Source organism: Salarias fasciatus, chromosome 6 (assembly GCF_902148845.1).
Source record: "Salarias fasciatus chromosome 6, fSalaFa1.1, whole genome shotgun sequence".
NCBI lineage: Eukaryota > Metazoa > Chordata > Actinopteri > Blenniiformes > Blenniidae > Salarias > Salarias fasciatus.
The window spans coordinates 26,766,103-26,784,973 of NC_043750.1; the positions used below are offsets into that span (position 1 = coordinate 26,766,103).

The 18,871-nt window shown below is 39.9% G+C and overlaps 1 protein-coding gene across 3 annotated transcripts in view; it reads left to right on the forward strand.

Moving 5' to 3' along the window:
- Positions 1–16,071, forward strand: part of prkcaa (protein kinase C, alpha, a) — a 142,328-nt gene extending 126,257 nt beyond the window's left edge. For all 3 annotated transcript variants that reach the window (XM_030094649.1, XM_030094650.1, XM_030094651.1), the window contains 3 exons: positions 131–238; positions 4,494–4,634; positions 12,942–16,071. In XM_030094649.1, coding sequence (XP_029950509.1) covers positions 131–238; positions 4,494–4,634; positions 12,942–13,106 — 414 coding nt within the window. In that variant the 3' untranslated portion in view covers positions 13,107–16,071. The remainder of the gene's footprint in view (positions 1–130; positions 239–4,493; positions 4,635–12,941) is intronic.
- The last annotated feature ends 2,800 nt before the right edge of the window (positions 16,072–18,871 follow it).

Sequence of the window (18,871 nt, forward strand, 5' to 3'; positions counted from 1 at the left end):
CTTAGATCCGCCTGATGCAACTCTAATTTACAGTGAAAATTGTTAAGAGAACAGCAACTGCTTCTTTATCCAATATGTGATAATCGGATGAAATATCAGGACGCTGAATATTGTGCCATTCCTCCTGCAGCCTCCATTCGACGGTGAGGATGAAGACGAGCTGTTCCAGTCCATCATGGAGCACAACGTGTCCTACCCCAAGTCCCTCTCCAAAGAAGCAGTGTCCATCTGTAAAGGGGTGAGTCTCATCGAAACATACGGCTGTCAGCCAAATGGTCACTGACAGGTGGAGTGAACAACACGGGAATCCTGTGGGATATATAAGACAGCAAGTCTTCATGTTGCTGGCGACTTTAGAAATATCAGAGTATCGTCACAATTATATTCATTTCTGCCAGATACCACCGAGCCCTGCAGTGGTGTGTTTTATTATCCTGAACAAGTGTCTGTGACTCAACAAAACCCCATAATCATAATGACAGATTCCTTTTTAGTATTCAGAAGTATTACTCTGTAATGAGTACAGCACATTCTTTGGATTTGTATGAAAACTATTTGCTTTATTTGTTTTTCAACAGACAGCAGCAATGCAGTTAATCCATTCAGTGTGAAATGCAGTTCTTTATTTAGTTGGCCGGTTTGACTCTCCTGCTGATTTCCCAGACTGGGTTGAATATGTTTATTGTGTTTCTTTTGTGAGGCTAAAATAATTGAACTTCATGTAAGAAAGATACAGACTCTTCCTACTTTTGGGGAAAAAAAACAAACAAACAAAAAACACATAACAAGCTTGTGTTAAGCTTTCTTTGGGTTTCTGGGATCTTAACACATGGTGGATGGAATTTACTGGAAGAATGGAGGACAGGCTTTTTTTAAATGCTGGCGTAGAAAGAGGCCTCTTAACTTCCCCTCAGTCCTTGTGACTTTGCTTTTAAATATTTAAAGCATTAAAGGGACAGCCCGTTGATCATCCAGCGTGTTCATCACAAGTATGACTGTCGCAGGAAGGTGGAGCAGCATCGTCAGCCTGCTGCTTTAAAGGCTTATTCCCATAGCTGAAAAATTGACCTTATCTCCATGTTTTGGCCTAATGAGAGTTGTTTGGAGAAAAGAAATGATCACCGGAGAACATCACAGAAGCAGGAGGAGGTTAGCAGGTTCATCTGCTGCGTGAATGATTCATTATTTTGCCTCATCAATCTTAAATAAAGTGTCGATATGTTTTCCATTTGCAAGCAGTCAAGATTTATGTAGAGCAGAAAACATGCCGTTACGCTCCTCTCTGCAGAGCCTGTTGGACTCATATTAATGAAATCACCTTGTGTCATGAGCGGTGGTCAGCGTATAGGTACATGGGTCGCAGAGGTGGAATCCTCATGAAAGCCTTCCTAAAAGAGTTGAAGCTGTTCTAGACCCACATAATATTAAATCCAATAATATAGGGGCTGAATGTCACTCAAGTTCATGTGTGTGCGAAGGCAGGCAAGCTAATGCTTTATGCAATGCAACGTATGCAAAAAAAATAAATAAATGAAATAAGGTCACTGAGAAAGCTATTTAGTGGCAGAATATTTCGTTATTAATGTGATTCAATTTGCACTGAGCTCTCATATCTGGTGCAATAGGAATATCCATAAATATATTTTCTTATCTTATAAACAGATTGCACTTTGGGATTTAAATAAAAATATTATTTTTGTCATCCGGCAGCCTTGACCTTGACAGTATTTCATTACAATATTTAGAGGGCACTTTTGAGAACATTTCAAGTTTTTTCACTAATTTGTATAACTTTTAAAAGTAAGGTAAATGTTATATAGGAAAATTTTTTTAATATCATAAGATTACCACACATCTTTAATAAGTCTTTAATAAACAAGAGACACTACTGCAGCTACCTGCAGTAGTGTCTCAGCATGAGAGAAATTATGTTGGATTTTCTCTAACTCTGTCGTTATAACCTTTAGTTGCACTTCGTTGAACTCCTCAACAGGCATAATGAAATGCTGGTGTGTGTGTGTGTGTGTGTGTGTGTGAGGACATGTTCATCCTGAGGTTAAGCGGAGTTAAAGTCCGTTAGATATGGATGACTTTTGACAGCTGTCCATAGAGTCACAATCACTGACGACATGAAGTTCACCTAAGGATTATGTTGTCAGTAAAGGATGAAAAATGCTCCATACACACTCCCCGGGTGACTTGAGTTCAGGTCCGTTCAGGAAGTGATTATCAGCTTTAGCTTATTAGAAAAAAACAAAAAAGACCACACTGTGTATGTATGGAGCAGATTCACATACAAGAAATTTAATAGTGAAAGTGGTTGTTTTATTTTTTTTCCCGAGGCTGCTTAAAGTCAATGAACTGTGCAGTAATGTGCCCTGTCTTCCAGTCCCTTCCTCAACTCCACTTTGTTTTGCCCCTCTCTTTCCTTTCTGCTTTGTTTTTCTTAGCTGCTCATGCTGCAAGAACATAACTATGATTTTAAGTGTTTTTTTTTTTTTAGTCTCACTGTAAAAGTGACATCCCCATTTTGGGGGAAAGAGGAACAGCCTCCATGCAGCTTGTGGCTCTGAGAGATAAAAGTTCTCATACTTTCTTTGCTTTATGTTGTCTTGCAGTTGAAAGCTGCTCATGTGAGTGCTGTGCATCGATACATGTCTGGTGAGACAAAGAAATGAGGAATCTGCAGCCTCAGAATGCTCAGACTAATCACATTTAATTCAACAATGAGTCTCTACGCTACAAAAAAAAAAAAAACCCAAAATGCTCTGTGTTACAATTATTTAAGATGAGCTTATATTGTGTTTCGCCAACACATCAAAAATTATTGAAGCTTAGTAGAAAAACAGACTGTCGCAGTGTCTCTTCTCTGGAAATATGACTTCCTTTTGGTTACGGTTTGACCATGAAATATTCAGACAGTTCTTTCTTAACATGCCATATATTCACAGAGTGGTGTCAAGGTGACTGAGCTGCATGTGAAGGTGTGCATCGCTGATGAGGGATTTAGCTGGAGGAGCTGCAGACTTTCATGCTTGTGTGAATGTGCCTGTGTGTGCGTGCCTGGCCGTGAGCGCATCGCTGAGAACTCTCAGTCTGCACATAATATCAAAGTCAGGAAGCCAGGCTTAGTTAAGCACCGTCCAAACCGTACATTAATAAGTAATTCTGTCCTTGGACTGTCAATGCGAGAGTTGACCAGAATCACAATCCAGCTCCAGATGAATGCTTTTCCTACCAGCCTGCCTTCAGCCAAGACTATTGCTGTATTGAGGAGGGAGAACAGTGGTGAAAGTGCTGCTGCAGAGTTGCTGGAATTCATTTCTTGCTCACATAATTGTCCTTATCTTCTCAAATTAATGCGAATGAACAATTTTGTGTAATCACAATATTTGATCAAATCTGAAGTTTGGAAAAAAATAAATCAAAAATTATTTCAGCAAAGTGATGTGAACTATTCCTTCTTGTTTGGTTGCAGAGCCTGTAGATGCTATGACAGTCTTTGTATGTCTTTGTGTGTCTCTTGTGCCCCTTCTGCCTGAAACTCGTTTAAATGATGATCCGGGACCGCCAGAAGCATTTATAAAGTTTTAAATTATAAATTAGTCGCCTTCTGAGAGAACAATCCTTTTTCCGTAAAGTTAAATCTTGGCAACTCGTTGACTGCTGTGTGCTCAAGTTCTTCTTCATTTGCCAAAGTCATCCCTAAAACGGCATTTTGCAGATTTTTTTTGCCCTTAATAATCTTACAGTGAGAATTTGACATCCACTGTGCCGAACACGAAAAATGATTTTACTTTAAACAAACTAATGTGCTAAATATTGTCCTAGAAAGGCTGTGGCTCATTTATTATTCACCAAGAACATAAAGATTGTTTACCAGAATGCTGCACCAACCAACAGAATGTACTTTTTGACAAACTGTTAAAAAAAACTCAAGAAATACTAATTTCTTCTGGCTGCTATAGTGTAACGAAAACAATGTTTTTGTTGTTGGCGATGTTTCCCGTGGGTTCCTAAATCCTTTCTGCTTTTTAACAAAGTGCACACAGTGTCCTCGTGTTGTTTGTGGTGAGATTAGAAGTGGCAGCATTTCTCTAAAGGCAGAGCGAGCAGAGGGAGATGAGGGGATGAAAAAAAAAAAACCCAAACAATTATATCAGTCTTTTTTCCAGACCCATCTGTTTAGCTGTCATTTGCTGACCCAGAAAAGAAGTGGCATCGTATTGCCAAACAAATCACATCAAGGAACAAATAAGTGTGTGGGGGGGGGGGCTGAATCGGAACGTCCTGATGTGAATACGCTGTTGAGGGAGAGAAACAAACACCATTGTTAATTTACTTTCCATGTTGTGCAAAATATAAATGCATAATAGATTCTGTGTTCTGCATAATTGAAAAATAAAGTCTGAGTTAAACGTCCTCTTTTGTGGCTTGATTTTTCTTGTTGTTGTAACCATTTGCTCTTTTTTTGTGTGTTTTATTGTGAGCAGCTGATGACCAAACACCCTTCCAAGCGTCTGGGCTGCGGCCTGGAGGGAGAGCGGGACATCAGAGAGCACGCCTTCTTCAGACGCATCGATTGGGATCGCCTCCAGAACCGGGAGATCCAGCCTCCCTTCAAGCCTAAAGTGGTAAGTCCAGAGCACAGGAACGTACCCGGAGTTTAAAGTGCACGTAATCATGCACATACGATGCTAGGACTCATTATTGTAAGATAATGTATATGATTGAGAATATCAAAACAATATTACAGCAATCAAAGAGACAATATGGAAAACTTCACTGCTGTTTATGTGAACATGATGAAAACAACACAAACTACAATATCAAGCCAAGAAAACAGATTTTCTACATGTGCAGTTTATCGAGAGATGAAAAATGTTTTGGGCTCAGACTCGCTGGCGGTCTCTCCAGTCCGTGACCTCCCTGCGACCTCTTCCTGGTTTAACAAGCTCCAGACTTTGGGCTTCCTCTGTTTTTCCACAGCGCACACAGTAGTATAAAAGTGAATTCAACTTCATATGCTCTTTCTTTCACATTCTTTTCTGAAATTCATATCACCCTGCTGTAGTTTACATTTTACATGATTACATTTGATGCATTGGAAACTTTTTGAGTCAGTATGATGGATTCAGAAGCAGGTTTTCTTTTATCATTGAAGTCGAAGCTTTTAAAGGAGAAGCCCTGTCCTGTTCCCGTTCTAAACCATCCAACAACCTCCTTTTTATTCATTTTTCTGATTTGCTTTCTACTGACACATTGGACAAACCAATTGAAACTCCACTTTTACTTCCCATTAGTAAATAGCAATGACAAAACGATAGATTTGACACATAATTGCTCTGCGCACTGCACACATACATAACACAAGTAAACAAGTATGCCCTCCTGACCTGCATGTATATAAAAAGAACAGATGTGCTCATCACTGCAGGATAAATCAGCTCTGGCAAGACAGTTTATGCCCTCTGCTGTGATGTGTGCTCCTTTGGGGACTAAGTGTTCTTGGCTGTTTATTTACCAACTTCTACCTCCGCCTTTAGTCAGATTTAACTCACACACACACACAAAAGGAGAAGTTACTGGGTCAAACGTCCCTGTTTACTTCGCAGTATTGGATGCCAATAATTTTTAACTAATTATACTACTTCATCGATCACATTAATGTCTTTTTGTTCCTTATAAACATATACTCATAGATTACAAATAAAATGTCCATATACGAATACACAGATTATACACAGCCACTGGCAGCGCAGTGCTCACTTAGTGTTCCTGAGCACGTAGTGGCCACACTGGCTTCAAATTAAAAGAGCAGATCTTTCCATAAAATACACGGCGTAATTGAGGAGAATGGTTAAATTGAAAATGGTGAGATTTTCTACAGTACTGATAAGATGTGTCCTGAGCTGCTACACAGATCAGTCTTCACAGAGATGTATCTTATTAAACATATTCACGGTATACCAGCTCACATGTAACAGATGTGTTGTGGATGCTGCTATGAATTTAAATGATCCATTACCAAACTGCAGATGTAGATTCATGATGAGCTCTTTATTCTGCAGCTGATGTGCGACGTGTGCTGAGAGAACTGATGTAATGTGACTGCCGTCTTGAGCAACGCCTTCATTTAAGCTTGCTGACAGTGCCCAGGGACGATGTTGACGATGTAACACACACGGCGTTATCTGCTACACACACGTACGCGCACCTCATGTTTTTTCACACAACCCTTTCTCATTCTTATTAGAATTATTTAGTATTTATTTAGTATTTTTCTCTGATTTGACATATGAAGAAACTCTGATGTGAAGGTTTTGTATTTCAATTCCCATAAAATTGTGATGCTGTGCTAAATGTGGGGGAAAAAATGAATGATTTTTTTTGCAAAGGGTTGTTTTTCAACAACCCTTTTGTATTCCCCAAAATAAATCAGCATCAAATGTTGAAATTTGGGGATTTCAACATGTGATGTCACGATTTCTTTTACTGTGCTGCTGCGATCAAAATTAAAATTAACAATCGTCCATAAAATGATAAAATGTTTCCTTTAAAACAAGTTGCAACTGTTTAAAAGTTCTTGGAGTTCATACACAGTTTATTTGTGTGCCAGTCATATAAACACGTACACACACATTCTCACATATGCTGCATTTCTCATTAAAATGACCGCCACGGTGACTCGTGTGTGTCTGTGTGTGCATGTGTATGTTCTTTACATATTCATTTAAAATATTGTAGTCTTTTTCTTTTTCAACCTTCAAGGGCTCCTGTTTCTTTATGAAGGTGAATTCTGGCCTCTGTAGTCCACCGCTGCGTGGAAATGCTGTGTGCACTTTGTGTGTGAATGTGTGAGCAAATGTGTGTGTGTACTGTATATGTGTTTAAGGGGGAGGTTAAAGCAAGTGAAGGTTAGCAAAGATAGGGAAAAGCAGAGGAGTAAGATTTTCCTGCATTTCATGCCTGGTGTCTTTCTCCTGCACAGGAGTGTTAAGTTTGCTGGGTGCGTAGGAGGAGTGTTCGATAATGGAAAGAAAAACGAGAGCTGCTGCTCGTGTGTCTGTTCATGCGGTAGTTAGAGGGTTTGCATGTAAATGGGAATGTTCTGTGCACATCGCATGCGAGCATGGATCGAGTTTAAGATGTGGATAAGCTTGGAAGATGACAGAGATGGAAAGAGAGTATTAAAACACTGTTGAACCTTCTCTGCAGTCTGATAACTCATTCTGTATTGATCCCTCATGCACATCTTGCTATACCATGCGGTACAGTTTTGTTTGCGCGTCCATTACTGCCAAATGGCTATCATTACACGCATTTTTCTCACCCCTCGCCAAATCCAGCCATGGCCTGCTAACCCACCTCCCTCTACCTCTTTCCTTTCTCCTTGTGCATCTTTCACCGCTCAATCTCACTTCATCCGCCTGTGACAGCTGCGGAATTGCAATCGATACACCGGCTGCGCCCAGCTGAGAGATCTCAAACCATCTGTATCTATTGGACCGGAGGCTTCAGACAGCATGAAGGACACAGCCTGTGCGGCAGAATGATGACCAGGGCAGGCTCAGTTTGCCCCGATCCATATTTATGGTGCTTGGTGCCGCCGTCTGCTGCAGGTGAAAAAGCGAGTTCATAATCGAGCCCCAGCGACCCTCATGGTGTTTGACATGAGACGGGGGAACTTTTCAGGAGTGCAAACAAACTTGACGGCCACTTGTGGATGGCCGGTAGCCTTTATGGCTCGAAGGAGAAGCAAGCTGGGAAAAAAGTAGGTCAAATCGCGTCCTGCTGATTGATAGTGAATGAAGGCAGCGAAAAAAAGAGTAGGAGGATTTAGTCACTGCACAGAAGTCTTGGAACAGTGACCAGTGAAAGGCAGCACATGGCTCTTCGGGCACATGGACGCACACACACACACACACACACACACACACACACACACACGCACAGTTCCAATATGGGTGAGTTGTGACTCACAACAACTCTAAGAAAATGAGAGACAAACATGTTTAGCAGCTGAATTGAGCCAGTCTGCCCTTCCTCATCGAGGTTATGGGATTCCATTTGAATTACTGATTTCTTTGTCTGCTTTTCCAACAAAAACATACTTTTTCTTCTTCTAAACAAATTCAGAGCAAGATATATGCATATTTAGACATATTCACAAAAGCCTGTTGATTTATTTCTGTAGCCTTTCTTTCTTTAAACTCAAAATTAGACATAAAGTGAATATTCCCATCAGCTATACACAGCCTTAAAGCTTGGTTAAAATGAGATCAGTTGTTTTGACTTGCTCTTTTGAAGATCAGATTATTTGGAGCATACCCAAATCAGCAAAGCTCATATACGGTCATCTTATTGGACCAATGACCAATGACCATTAGTTGTGTTCTTGTGTTCTTTGAACTCAAATTAGCCATTCCTAAAAATAAAAAAAAGGGTGAGAACTAGGTAGTAAATACATTTCTTAATAGTACAGGGTTTTTGGGGAGCATAAATCGTGAGCTAAATACTAATTCCATTGTATAATATTTAGGCTAAGTTGGATTTTCTGTGCCTCTCTGGAAGCTTCTTGCTGATGTTGACAAGCAAAGAATTCAACAAAGAAAGCATAACGTTTTGGAAGGATGCGAATGAGAGTTTGCCATTCAAGTGGCTTCGGAGAGAGAGTGGTTTAGGGAAAGAGAGCGAGCCTTGGCACGACTCCTAATGGAGACAAGCATTCATTTATCATCCTAAGTAGCTGAGTCTTCTTTTAATATGCTTGAGTGCAAAGGCATGCATGTCTGTGTGAGCAGAAGGAGAGAGAGAGGGAGATTAAAGATGAGCGAAAGTAGGTCAAAAACCCATGTAGGACACTGTGTCACTGTGTATGGGAGGATGTATCAACAGCATAATAGCTTTGGTCTGACCCAATAAGACTCGGCTGAATCACACAATGATAAATCAGAGATGGAGGTTCAGCGCTGTGCTCCTCCAGAGGAGATACGTTCTGTTCATAAAGCATTCAAGGAGATTTTCTTATGAGACTGTAGTTCACAGCCTAATTTTCCTCATTTGTCCTTACTGAGCTAATCTCTTCAGATTCCTTTATCTTAAGAGAATGGATCGTGGACAATAGTATCAATTGTGCTGAAAAGCCTTTATCTGTATTGTAATGCCAAGTCGCCAAGAGCTGAACTATTTCTAACTTTCAGCATTGGAAGCAGTGAAATGTGAGCACTACTGTCACGGTTCAAACATTTCCAACAGATTCCTGTGAAAGTAGAAATGACTGAAGCACATTTTGACTTATTTCCAAAGGCTGGTCTCTGTCAGTTCTGCAGGTGAGGCCTCGTCCCACATATGCTGGGTGTGCTCACCGATAAGAGTTTTCTGTGAAAGGAGACGCCTCACGTCACGAGGAGTGACTGTTTCTGTGATGGGGAAGAGGGGCGTCCCGGTCCCGGTGCTGGTGATTGTCAGCAGAGGTCAGAGTTAAAAATGTGTAGCTTCAGCTGATGGATGGAAGACGACAAGCGGAGAGAGAGACGCAGCAGTTGAGGGATGCTGGCAATTACCCATCAGGTGTCTGTCATGTTGGGGAAGACGTTTGCGTTTCTGCACTCCACACACACACACACACACACCCTCATGAAGCTACAATTGCTTTCCAACTGGAAGTGTGTGCCGTGCCTTTTATTCACCCTGACAGGGTGGCGGTGGCGGTGGCGGCTCGGAGCCAACGTCACCTGACAGTGGAAGCAGTTGAAGTGAAAACACCTTACAAACATCCACGTCGTAACGTTTTAACGTTCCGTGGCGCTCACCTCGGCTAAATCACCTGACATGCTCTGTCTGGCCTCTGAAAAAAAGAAGAAGTAAGCAGAAAACACACACAAAAAAAATAAAAAATGTCTCAAACTTTATACCTCAGCATGTTTGCCGGACAAACACAATGAGACGTGTGTTAACACACACACAGACTGGCACAGAAACAACTGCTGATGGGCACACTGACGCTCAGGTTAATGCAAACACACGGAGGCAGAAGATGTCTTGTCTCTGAGTTAAATGTGGGACAGCAGTGACTCAGGTCTGTTTGTCACGGGTTCATCCAGTCAGGTCACAGTTTATTGTTGACTGGAGCTGCTCCAAGGCTGATAATTGAAACTGATTGGAAAGGACTTGAAGGAAAAAGAAGGGATGTGAGAAAGCAGAGAATCTTTTTATTGTCATTCTGGAAATGATTCCATTTCATATATACAGCATTGTAGTTTGAAATCCCAGCTTCCAGCAAAGAAGAAAAAGGCATCAAATACACTTTCGAATGTAAAAACATTAAACTCTGAATATGGACTCCGATATAGATGCTTTTTTTTTTCTTGCCACGACTCTTTTTTACTTTTAAGTAATTGATAAAGATCAACAATGTTAAGCTTAGAGTTCGTGTTAAGGCTAATGTTAAGCTGGCCAGGATGTTTTTGGAGAGGAGAGCGAGAGAGAGTGCGAAAGAGTCAGAGCCATTTGAAATGAAATGATTTAGAATAAAAAACATATTCAACAAGCAAACAAAACAAAAAAGACTTCCCAAATATTTCAAATTAAAGCAGTCTAACAAGGCATTACTTGGGCTTAGTGTTGCCTGAGAATCACCGTCGTTACATAAAAATGCATCATAATGCAAAAAGAAAGATTTAATTAAGAAAAAAAAATTACTTGTCGAGAGTACAAATCTTCATTGTCTGATATTGTGGGGAGCTGGAGGGCAGGATTTTACTTCAACCGTGTGAGGAAGTTCTCATCTTCCCACTCTTTAAAGCATCCCAAACCTTAAAAGATATTCTCTAGTATGAAAGAACAAGAACCCAGAAACAGGAACGTGACGTTTTATATGATAATTTTCATTGACTTACATTCATATCCTGCAGATTTATTCAGTTTTAACTACTAACCACGACGTACTAAACCTTGTCACAATGTTAATGTAATCTTGAGAGAACATACAGTACCTTAGTTTGTAGTTGTACTTTAATAGTTTACCTTATGAGGACCTCAGGTTTTATCCCCACTGAACATGAGTCCCGCTGGACGAGTGTACAGAAGAGCTTTCGCTGAAGGATTATTTTCTTTCCCGTGTCGGGGTGTGTGGACTCCAGTTTCACAGATACACTGACAGTCAGCTGCAGAAGAGAAGAGCAGCTCCCCAAGGAAACTCAAAAGCTTTCAAGTTGAATTGTGTGTGTAAGGCTGTGAGTGTGTGTACGTCTTAGTGCATGTATGTCTTCATGTAGTTGAGTCTCTTGTGCAGGGGGGCGACTTATGCATACAACAATTTTTCTTTACTGCTTTCTATCATCCTCCCTGTTTCTCTCACAAACCTTGGTCCTTCGTCAGCAAATAGAAGATAAGTTTAAAGAGTGTTTTTGTCAGGAACACATCATAACTAGTAAAATTACAAAGAACACATTTGTTGAGAAAGTTAAAGACTTGACAAAACTGATGTAAATATCAAGTGCATTATTTCAATTAAACCTTTTCTTTTTTGTGTGTTAGTATGTTCAATTTTCAAATGTCATAGTTGTCCATCACGTTTGTTTACCTGCTGTGTATCATGTCATGAAACCTGTCGTATGTTAGGATACACACTCCTGAACAGATGGTCGACAAAGCCTTGTCACAGAGGAGGATTTAACATAATCACCTGCAGGCACAAAAACATTACAAGAAAACAACCAATGGAAATAAATGTAATGGAGAAAACTGAAGCAGGCATGCAGTGTTTCCTTTATGCACTCTACAGTGTTTATTTATCTATAGAAACGGTAACAAGTATTAATCCTGTGGTAAAAGAAGTGAAATAGCTTTGTTAGCATTGTTGTTTCGTAATTTTTTTGCCAATATGAAAAATATAAGTAGTTTTATTCAAAGCTGGTCTGATAACAAGTTATTAAACATCCTCAAAAGCAAAAAATGCTACAGTTTGCACACATTGTGCTTTGATGTTCTTTTATATGTTTATATGATAATTTGTTTTTAACCAAAGGGAATTGCAGCATGTTTGCACCCACATGTTTCATTATGTAAGACCATTTTTAACACAATATTTTTATAAAAATACCTGACGCTCTTCTTCACTCACTGTGGGACATGAGCGTTTCTGTGATTTTGATTTAATTTAATTTTCTTTTCATCACAGAAGCAGCCTGCATCGCTCTTATTACAGCCCTGCCACACTTATTAATCTATGAACGCTAAGTACGCATCCTTTGTCTGCACCACAGCAGGTTAGGATGTCAGTGGAAGCAGATCGTCTCAGGGTGAACGTACCCACATAATTTCCTCTCATCGAATTAGTTGGAATCTTTGTTTATTTGAAGCCACGTTGCTTTTCCACAGCTGCGCCTGTGTCGATACGGCGTTCAGGAGAGCGCGTTGTGTTTCAGGTGAATGAGATGTAGAGCATGTAATCTGATGTTGACACCTTGCTGGGAAACGGCAGGGATCAGGTGCAGTAACGTTGTGCGTTTTAATGTAGGCCGGAGGCAGGAAGAAGATGCATTTAATTATCCGACAGGTCGAGGTGGGAGAAGTCACAAATATTGCTTGTTGTGCTCTTCGCCCAGCCCAGTGTGTTTTTTTTTATTTTTCTTTTTGTTATATGAATGTTGTTGACAGTGGTAGTGACGAATGATGTCTGATGATGGACATGATGTGTGACTTGTGCTTTGGGCTTTTTCTTTCTTTTTTTTTTTTTTTTTTTTTTTGGTGGCACATTCTGAGAAACTGTGTTGAATGCCATGGCCGTGGCCTTTCGTAGATGCTGTGTACTGGCCTTCACTTGAAGCTTTGCACCTAATTCTCTCGTCCGTTCTATGCAGCTGATCCGCCTGCATTTTTTTTTCTCCTGTATTCATCTCGTTTCCAAACGTCTTTTCTGTTTTCCTTGTCCACAGTGCGGCAAAGGAGCGGAGAACTTCGACAAGTTCTTCACTCGCACGCAGCCTCAGCTCACGCCGCCGGACGAGCTGGTCATCGCCAACATCGACCAGGCGGAGTTCGCAGGCTTCTCTTTCATCAACCCACAGTTTATCCACCCGTCGCTCTCCAACAGCGTATGAGAAGGACGGGAAACGCTGTGTGAAGAACCTCCCTGCTCACTGCCACCCACTTAACCAAACGCCAACCTAACATCTGACTACAACTTGACCAAGACCCACAGTAGATTCAAAATTATTGATGTTGTTCATAGGATAATCAGGATTTTGTGGCATCCACATATGTTCTGTGCTTTAATTTCTGTCATTATATAATAGAGTTGGTCCTTTACACCAAAATACGTAATGTCTTCAGTTTAATTATTAGCATTCGCTGCATATAAGGTTGTGCTTCCTTAACCTGGACACACTGAGACAGGAGTGTGTTCAGGGCTTTTATAAAAGTGTATATTATACATCTTATTGTCTAAATTAATCTCAGTAGATAAAGATGATTGCCTGCAGATCGATGTATAAACCAACACAGCATCACGCATATCCTGGTGACCCAAACGAGGCAGTGTCGAAACTCTATCCAAATATGAAGGACAGGCGGTGCAGCCGTTGAAACAGCACCTTAGGATTCAATGTTTCTTGTAACATGTTTACAGTTATTCTCCTGTTTGATCGGTTTGTGACGATGCATCATTGAACTGTTTCTCCCAGTGTGCGTAGCAAATCAACACGTATGTACCGAAGCATACTACACACAGCCTGTGGACATGTAGATGTGTGAGGCATGTAGGTATTAAACAGTTAGTTCCAATTAATCAGAGCTTATCTTTAGTTTCAAACAGGATTATTCCAACATCTGTTGTTTTTTTTTTCCCCTTCCTGACCTGCCAGATTGTAAACTTACCCCGTCAGTGATGTAGTGGACACTATGTGAACACAAGAACTTTATTCAGCTTAGTGTGAGTGCAGTCTTCAAACAATCTACCTTGAAATTGAACCTAAACAGTTTACAGTTTGTCTTGTTTTTCAGTGTTTCTGTCCCGAGCCGTGCCCCTGGCCTCACATCAATCTCATTAACGGCTTCATGAGAAGGCAGGCGTTTTGATGAACTATTTTGTATTTCTTCTTCTTTTTTTTTTATGTTTCATCCATGCAATGTTTTGTTGCATAATGTTTCGTCCCCTCAATATGTTGATAGAAAAAGTTCTCTTAACTACAGATACTGCATATCAGATCTTTGTTTATCATTCTGTTGTCTTGAGAACAAACTTTTTTTTCCACTTTTGAGTCATTTTTAGTCAAAAACCTTGTTGTTTCTTGGATATCCTGAATAACACATTCATTTGGACTGACCTCTTCTTTTTTGTGTTCTCATACATATCGTTTCATTACAGCAAATCAATACTTTAATATATCCAAAATCAATGTTTAACTCATTTGTAAATAATCATGAGTTATTTAAAAAGAGTATAGCAAGTTACAGTTTTTATACAAACACCTGAATGTGCTTTTATTACATTGATTAGATAAGCCGATATTTGTATGTGTAAAGAGCTTAAACAGCGAACAGCCCAGAACACATCAGCTCTGTACAGCTGGATGTCTGAAACAGAGTCCAGGGCGAGCAAGTTGTGACAAATATCAGTTCTGATTGTGTTTGTCAAAAATATCAAATCTTTTATTTTCCTTTCTCTCTTTTTTTTTTTTTAAGTGATTATCGATTACTTAAACTGCATATTGTGGGTTGGTTGGATGCGTTTCTGGCTGTTGAATGTTCCTCTGTATCTGCATGCTTTCGGTAGGCATCCATCATGTACGTGATGCGCTAAATGCTGCATGCGATAGAATATGAAACCCCCAAAACGTCACGGTGTTAGAGCGGTGCTCCGCTTCAGATCTGCGCTTTGAGAGTCGCCCTCTGTGTTGATGAACGTCTGGTGTTATAACGTGTCAGAATGTGGACAGATTGTCTCGGCCGCCCCCTGCAGAGGATCGTTGCTCAACACTTTAGGAGTGTCACTGTAAGCACTGATCCAGATTAGCCAAATTAAAGATAAACTTTTGCACAAAGTTACTTTTAAATAAATAAAAAGGGGCCAAAATACACATCTGTGCCCATTTTATTGGCACAAATCTTTAGCTAAGGCCCTCGAATGTACAACATTGTTAAAGTTCAATATGGTTTGTGGTTTCAGACAAATTTTATTTGGTTCCATCGATAAATCCTCGAAGAGTTTCACACCCCTTGTCTAGCCTGTTTCAAATTATAGTTAAATAGCAACGACACAAATAGTCTGATGTTATTACAGACTGTTGAAATAGAGGTTAAGTCAGCATGTACTACAGCTCATGAATTAATATAAATACTTCAAATAATGCTACTTTTAAGAGTTTTTATGGAAACGTAGCTTTAGTTCAGTCGAAGTATGACGAAGTTTGGCTCCTGGTTCCTTCTGCCTTTACCTGACAGGAGGAGGAGGAGCATCGACTCGTGGATTAGACGAGTAGACCTGTGCGAGTACTCGCTCAATAGTGTCTCACAAGTTGTGGTTAATATCTTTATCGTAAATGTTGTGTTTATGTCACTTTCTGAGCTTTTTCTTTCAGTTGTTTTCTTTGTTGTCCCTTTTTTTTATTATTTCTGAAGCTTCTGCTCAAGACATTCAGGAGTGTTTCAAAGATCACATTTAAAACCCCAATCTGACCAATATATAGATAAGAATTCATGAGACGTTTGTAAAACTATCCGTGTTCCGCATGTTCTCTCTCCTCCCATGTTCCAAACAACTTCTTAGACAACTTTTTTTTTTTTTTTTTTGCATGTGCCAAACCTGGAGAAAACCTGAACCTGACGATAGCAGCCTTGCACTAGCTGGATGACTTTCTGTGGCAGCTTCTCCCTTGTACAGGCTGCTCTGTTGGCCACGTCACTTATAGTAGCATGCTGCCATGAGTATATCAGTGCACATCGTGTCAGTACACATAACAATGCCAGTCGGTCAGTTTGATAGACAGTTTATCGTGCACGTTACTAGATTAACCTCTTTTCCAGTTACTGGATCGTCTCGTCGTCAGCAGAAGTTTGTCTGAAAAAGAATTTCAGGTTGTGGAGCATTTCATTTAACATCTACAGTGAATATAACAGAAAATATATACCTTGTACATACAGCAACCGTCTTGCCCTTGTCCAAGCCTTACTTGCGCCTCTGTATTTGACGATGTCCTGACTTTATGCTCTAGATCCATCCCTTTAATAGAGTCTCTGTTGACTTGTTCAGTGTGGGCATAACAAAGATTAATACTCTTCCCTTGTGTGCCTTTCCCAGCTTGTACAGACATTCTGTACATAGTCATTTTAATTTTTCTTTCTAATCCATATTCCATACACCAAACCCTTTTAATTACTTCCCAAGCTTTTAATTTCAGTTGACTCCATTTTTGCTCATCCCCTCCTTTGTGGTGTTTTAGCGCCTCTTTCTATTTACCTGAATGTAAAATTCAAAGTTCTACAAAACAGCAGCACAAATTTTATTGACCGACACCAACAACCGTCACTAAAAGTCTAAGAAACTGGATTCAACCTTGCGTCTCTACTTGCTTTACCCTTACCTCCCTGTGCCTACTAATGACTGAATAATGTGGCAGATTGATGAATAGCGGTATTGATACTATTGATACCTGATGCTGGGTGATGAGGGAGTGAAGGAAGAATGACCAGGTGATGGATTCGGTTCGGTTAACTGACTGACAGGGTAGATGATGATGGCTGATTTGAAGTACAACCCCTGTACCTCGTCTCATTGAACCGTCCCTCTCTCGCCCCTCTGTGCTCCTCTTCCTCGCTCTCGCTCTCTCTCTCTCGAGATGTACCTCCTTCCTCAGTGCCTGTGCCAAGTCAATCCATCACCTTATTGACACTGTCCTCCCACTTTCACCTTTTAACTCCCATGACAGGAAAGCAGTTGAGCTCTCTTGTGCAATTCACTCAACAGGGATGACATCAAGTCGACCTTTTTCTCCTCTGGTTTCCCGACGTGTCAATAACATTTACTTGTTGTTTTGCTTTGTTTACATTTCTTTTGAGTCGATTCAGCGTCGTTTTATTTTAGTCCAGTTCATTTAATGGCCAGGTTATAATGAAGTACATTCTTTTCTTATAGATTGAAGGTTTGAGAAAACTCCTTTTTTAAAGCATTTTTTTGCATTTCTTTCAGTGTTTTCCTTTGCTTTAGATGACTCTGGTATGACGTATTTCCTCCTTTTAGTTACTCTCTGCTGTGTCCTGTTGGTTGTGTTGCTTCTCCCTTTGCCGTACAGGCCACAGGATCAGTGATGTGCAGGAATGCCTTATATCTTGACCCACACAGTACCATGATCTCTAACTCTCCTCTGTTCATTTATTATCTCTGCACCCCTGTCCTTGTACATAAATGACTTACAGTAGATATCTACATAGACTGTAAAAGAAAGAATATATTGTATTTTGCCAATGGTGTATGTTTGTTTTCTCCTCTCATCAGCCTGAAACCTTTAAAATGAGTCTGAGCTACTTACCTTGTAATTGATTGTGTCATTTGTACCTAATGTATAATAATGCAAATAAAAAAAGCAAAATGAGGTCCATTACTTTGCGACTGAGTGTTTCTTTCACGACTCGAGATGTTAAAATTTATATGTACTTAACACTTTAAGGACAACGTAATGTTTGTTTAATGTCCACCGTTCAGTGCAAATGTTATGACTTTACTGAATGAGTGATATATTTGCCTGATTTTGGGCAGATGTCATTTATGCTTACCAAAAATAAGAATGTTCACAACTTTCTTTAAAGCATTACCTTTAATCGTCTTGCTTTAACTTGAACTTGCCTTGACCACGGCGACCTGCGGCTGCCCCCACAGGTCCATCCAGGAAAATGTGTCCCTTGTCAAACTGACTCAAATCCTTCTGCTTGTCATTTTCCTGCTTTGCTCGCAGCCGTTTTTAGGGCAAAATGTTCTCTTGCTTCCTAATACATGTCACCCACCAACCAGCTGCCATAATAAATAAAATAGGCCCACAGATGTTTTAAGGTAAGACAAAACAGGAGAACCAACAGAACAACTGATTGGATTTTGCTGAGAAAAAAAAATGGAAAAAGGAAATGGCTTTTAATTAAAAGAAATCCTACAAAAAATTAACACACTGGTCTCAGCTCAGCTCACCAACAATGTTTTTCTTTATGATCTCATGCGGATGTAAAGTTTGTCAGCTGTGTTGGCGTTCAGGCTTCTTCATTTGTTGGATGCTGAGCACAAGTCCTCGTGAAGCAAGAAATAACAGATGCGGCACATAATATTTACAAAAGACTAAAAGATATTCAACTAAGCCCCTGACAGAAACTGCAGGATTTCAGATGTATTACCTTTTTAACACATCTTGACTTTTTCTTTTTTTGCAAATCAAACAGGTTTATGAGGATTTCTTTTTAAGATTATGCATCCTATTTTCAGGAAATGAGCTCAGCTGTCACCTACCCGAACGCTTGTCTAACGAAGGTTAATATGGCTTTCACATATTTGTAGTGTTTTAACGGTTTGTTCTGCACTACGGTTGAATGCAGTCCTTAATGTTTTTATCATACAGTAAAATATATTCTCAAAAGATGTTTAAGAGAAACACGGTTCATCGGTTACCTTCCACTTCACTGTTTTGAGCACTGAAACAGGTAGAGATCAACTTGTACGTTCAAAAGACAGCTGAGGCTGACATGTAAATATTAGTTCCTACACTGAGAAAAATAAATCTGTGGAGAATTTAACTTTGACTGACTCTTTGAATCAACAATAGAAGTTCTATTTAGTATCTTTACAGAAGAAAGTAAAAAAATACATAACACAGTTTTTTCATGTAAG